General features: G+C 36.9%; 1 protein-coding gene across 1 annotated transcript; it reads right to left on the bottom strand.

Annotated features, from left to right (window-relative positions):
- Positions 1–3,072: 3,072 nt before the first annotated feature.
- On the bottom strand, positions 3,073–4,766 carry LOC114425390 (protein ASPARTIC PROTEASE IN GUARD CELL 2-like). The gene has a single exon (XM_028392307.1). It carries the CDS (start codon positions 4,565–4,567, stop codon positions 3,188–3,190), a length of 1,380 nt encoding a protein of 459 aa, XP_028248108.1. The 5' UTR covers positions 4,568–4,766; the 3' UTR covers positions 3,073–3,187.
- Between the last annotated feature and the right edge of the window lie 651 nt (positions 4,767–5,417).

Genomic DNA, 5,417 nt, shown 5'->3' with positions numbered 1-5,417 from the left:
AAAGTTTTATTTATTCAATGTTCACTCTAATGTTAAGCAAAGTTACTCTATACTTCAACTTTATTGTTTATTCACTCGTTGAGAATTTTTGAATCATTTTATTCATTCAAACTTTTGTTTGTAAAAGTCATAAGTGACTTAATGTTAAAAAATATATAGGTATTCTTAGATTAAGAGAGAGTCTAAAGCATTGCTAGAAGTGAATAAAAGAATATTTGTATAGCCAAGAATGACAAAGCAAAATACATGTTTTATAATCAAAGTTTTTTATTAGGAGAATCTTGTACTGTTGTGTAAAAAAGATTTGGACGTAGCTGTATTTGAATGAACTAGTATAAATCAAGTGTTTCTCCGTCTCTCTTTAAAGTGTTATTAAGTATTCTCTTTGCTTTCTTTGTCAATTTTTTCTCATCAAGTGTTTACTTGAAAAACCTTTTATAAAATTCTATTTCATATATTTATTGGATGACCAAACTCTGTATTATCAAACCTTATCTCTTATAAGTGGACGACTCCAACACATACATCTTTTTGACCATGTGATAAAGATTTTATTGTATAAAGTTATTATCTTGGATTAATACACTATACAACTTCCATTCTAGTGTGATTGTTGTTATTTCAAAAATCAGTTTTGGTTATCTTTGGATGATAAATTGTTAAAACATAAGGATAGAAATATGTTATCATAGGTGCCTATACCAAGTATGTCATGTTTTGCAACAAATATAGTTACAAAATTACCACAAGAGCAAGTAAGACTCGAATTGAAATGTGTCTTACTATTAGAGAAAAACTATCGTTGTAGTCAACGCCTTTTTTCTAACTATATCCTTTAGCAACAAGACGTACCTTGTACCTCATTCCAAGCTTTTTTCTTGAAGATCCATTTGGAACCAACAACTGTTTTGCCCTTAGGTAACTCAACCAAATCCCAAGTCTAATTTTTTTAAGGGATTTCATCTCTTCATTCATGGTCACAATCCACTTATTAGATTTAGTGCAATTAATTGCTTCCTAATAAGTGGTTGCTTCCAATGAATCAACTTTTTCTGCTACCTACAAAGCATAAGAAACCATATCCTCAAAGCCATATCTTACAGGTGATTTATTTGTTCCCTTTGAGACTTCCTAGTTCCAGTAACTTTAGGCTATCTAAGAAGGTTCTATCTTGACTTCTTAGACCCATTAGAGTGTTCTTACTAGTATCATATGAAGCTTTTAGATGTTGCTACTCACTTTGATTTCTGATTGTGGAGCCCTCAAACTCCACTTACTTAGTGACATCTTTTGTCTTGCTTAAATCTTCTTCAAACTTATAATGCAGTACAGAGATTTCATCAAGAGTGACATTTTTACTCAGAATGACTTTCTTTTCCAAAGGAAACTAGATTTTGAACCCTATTTCTATAGCCCACAAAAACACCCTTTTTAGCTCTAGGTTCTAGTTTGCCTTCATTCATATGATAGTAAGTTGGACACCTAAACACCTTCAACATTGAGTAATTCCTTTCGGTTGACTCAATTGTAATTTTTTCATTTAAAGAATATAAATGTGTATTTATATTTCATGTATTAGACTACCTTAAAGATAAATTTAATATATACAAATGAATTTTAGATTAGATTTTTAATGGTCCTTTGTGAACGTAATATTTTATAAAACAAATGATGTTTCATTACTGGACCCTTTTAAATAAGTATTAATAAGAAAGAATGACCTACATTTGATATTTCAAGTTTTAAAGTTAAATCAAAATAAATTTACCTCATTTTTTTAAATGGATGTTTTTAATAATAAACCATTTTATTCTACAAACTTTGAATATAATAAGAAAATCTGTATTCATAACCAGGGGTGTTACAAATTTTGCATGAATTTGGTTCCTTTTGATCCAATATTTTCATTTAAGTTTCAAAAAGACAAATTCAAGTGTGTCTTTATGTTTTGGAATGACTATTTTTTTTTGTTAGCAGTATATATATATATATATATATATATATATATATATATACACACACGATAAGTGCCAGAAGTACCCAAACAATAAAAAAAAAGGAGACAAATTCTAGTGTCTTTATGTTTTACAATGACTATTTGATAAGAGTAGAAGATAAACTCTTTCTCAAGTTGGACTATACTATTAAAACTGTGGTTTTCACTCACTGATAACTATGTAACAGTTTCTCTAGAGTAAATCAAGAAAGAATTATCATTTTAGATGAAGTTGGATAAACATATGGTGTATTATAAATGTCAAGTTGGACTATACTTATCAAAACTGTGGTTTTCACTCACCGATAACTATGTAACAGTTTCTAGAGTAAATCAAGAAATGACTTGAGAATTATCATTTTAGATGAAGTTGGATAAACATATGGTGTATTATAAATGTTGTTTTAACTCAAGTCTTTTAGTATGAGCTCTTAAATTTTCTCAAGAATAATAATATATATGAATATCTACAAATTACTTACAATTAGCTGGAATGTGTCCTTAATCTATTTTCTTTTTTCATCTCAAATCTCTCCAAAGGGGAAAAGCAAAGAGTTGCCATTGTGTAACTTAGGTCACAACAAAGGTAGACCAGAACCCCTAGCGACGGTTTCACATGTCCACAAAGGTGGTGAATGGTTCCATTTTCCTTCATGATTCAACTGCTGCAACAACCACAAGCGGCTTTCTCTCTCTCTCTCTCATAATGTTACTCTAATATCAAAGCAAATTTTTTAATGCACACTTTTTCTGTGTACACCAAAAAAGCTAGTTTTTCAATGTATACTTTTTCTATGCTTCTTTTGACCACGTTGTGTTACTACGGCGGGAACGTTAGATTCTCCACGCGATGCACCTTTTGCACAATTGCACCAGTAGCATTACAAATTAAATTATGAAAATATGTATGGAAAAATTAGAGAGTAATAATATATAAATTAAAATTTATTTTAAATACCTATTAATACCTCTATTTATTTTTTTATCTTTCTTCCAATTTCTATTAGGTCATAAACTCTTTCATATTATATGGGTGTTTGAGAAACAATATTCAAAAAGTAGAAAGAAAAGCTGTGTTTGCAAGAATTGGTTGAACACGTACGTTACTTTGAGCTCAGAAAGAAGTAGGATAATTAGATGAGTAATTAGGGATAGGAGTAAAAGTAAATGTAATTATGAAAATAGAGATGACTAACAGACATTGGGTCCAAAACCGAGAAAACCATTGGCTCCATCAACCGAAATCTGGATGCCTTCCTGCTGAATATTCCCAATTATGGAAAGGGCAGAAGGAGAAGCAGCGAATGCAAAACAGAAAGTTCCCACATCATCCGCCGGAATTAAGAAATTTCGAGCCGGGAGGGTCAAGATCTGCCCGCCCCAGAAATAAAACGACACCGTGGGCACCCGAACCGTCACAAACCCGTTCAAATCATAGCACGTGTCGAAAATGGACACTCCTGCTGCCCGGGGCAGGTTCGTGGTCTGCGCCACAAAGGCGTCCCGGAAGGCACCGTAAGCCACCGTCGGAAGCCTCGTGACGGCGGTTCCGGTGTCCATCACGGCCCCTCCGTCGCCTAAATCTGTCACACGGAAAAGATCTTCCGATATGTTAAGCCTCGTGCCTCCGACCCCGAGACCCGAAAGGCCAACGTAGTAGAAGCTGGGGTAGAAGGGGTTGGGGACGAGTGGGACCCACGCAGCTCCCAGAGGCATCGCCTGGCGTCCGAATTGGAGCGAGCCCGACGAGGAGGATGCGGTGCCGCGAGAGAGTAAGCAGTAAGCAAAGGCGCCGCCGGTCTGGCCACCGAGCTGGCCCACGAAGGACATGGGCCCAGCTCCGAGTCCCAAAAGCCCAGCCGCGCCGACGAACATGCCCTGGTTCAAGTTCCCGCAGCCGATGGCGGTGTTCCGAATCACTGTTTTTCCCAGCGTGATTGTTTCGAGAGCGAGCGTGCCTCTGGTGTAGGAGCCGTCGCCGTAGGAGACCTGGTAGCGGCAGCGGCCCTGGTGGCAGCCGGAGTCGTCGAGCTGGTCGCAGACTGCGGAGGAGCAGGGGACGGCGGCGAAGGAAGCGGAGAGGGCAGGGTTGAAGATGGGGTCGGATTGGTTGTAGCATTGGTCGCAGGGCTGGCACTGGACCCATACGACGTCGCTTCCGGAGTCAATGACCATGTACTGGTACGTTGCAGGGCTTCCGATTCCTATTCTCACGAAGTACTCTCCACTCCCTTCTGCCGTACCCGACACCACATCGGATCCAAAAGACGCTTCTTCTACGGTGTAAGCATGGCGCCGGAGGAGGAGGAGGGAGGCTACCCTTTTGACGTCCCGTTTGATTCGTGCATTGAAACGGCTCCTGTGATCCGTGTTGATGATGAGCTTGTCTCTGTGAACAATCTCCACTTTCCATTTTGCTTCCTCCTTCTCTTCCAACTCCTCTGCTTGCACTTTGGTTCCTGCGATTGCTTCCTCCACCTTCAGCTCTTGGAAATGAGAAGGCCAGCTTCCAGCTGCGGATTTGGAGGTTAAGAATACAATGATCAGCAACAGCAACTTCCCCATCGACATGCTTCTTTCTTGCCTGACTTACCATTCATTTTCACTCATTATATTATATTATCCCTTGGGATCAAGAGAGAGAGGAGAGGACTATCTATAAGAAAAATGTTACATTTTATTTCATGCATGAGATTTATAATGAGGTGACTGAAAGATGTTAAAGAACTATTTAAAATAACTTCTTATATTATAATCTTTTTTTCTACTAAGTAAAATATATTCATGATCAGGAAGGGAGGAACAAAATATAAAAATTAAACTTACACGGTACACCTTAAATTAGAGGTAGGTATATGAATGAAAAAAATGATAGTGAAAATTAGTTAAAAGAAGAACTGGTGCACCAATATAATAACCCGACAGGAAAATCCTCTCCTGCACGTGTTTGTGTTGTGTTTGTGATTTCCAGCGAGATGCCACATACAAACAAATTGAAGCAGAGCAGACTGACTTCGTAAATCATGCTGCTTTTTTTCATTCAGCTAAACCATTCATTTATTTAGGTATAGTATAAATGAGTTAATTGGTAAAATCCAGGAAGAATATGCGATGATGAAAAAACGACAAAACTATATACAACTATGTAGTGAGCATGAAACAAGCTTTAAAACGTACATACTCTTTTTATTTTGACTTTCTCACGCTTACTACACGCACTGCAAATGGATGGTATCACTAATGTGCTCTTAATTTATGTTAAAAAGTCACATGAAAAAATATTAAGCTCCCAACATGCCTTATGTTAGATAACACTGCATTATTCAATCTCTTGAGAAAAGCAAAAAGAAAAAAGTTTTGTCCTTAAAGTATCCTATAGTAGGGCAGTAAAAGCCCTGTTAACCCTCTACTAATATTTAAA

Source organism: Glycine soja, chromosome 9, assembly GCF_004193775.1.
Source record: "Glycine soja cultivar W05 chromosome 9, ASM419377v2, whole genome shotgun sequence".
NCBI lineage: Eukaryota > Viridiplantae > Streptophyta > Magnoliopsida > Fabales > Fabaceae > Glycine > Glycine soja.
The sequence above is the reverse complement of the archived record's forward strand: the minus strand, read 5'-3'. Positions and strand labels throughout refer to the sequence as shown.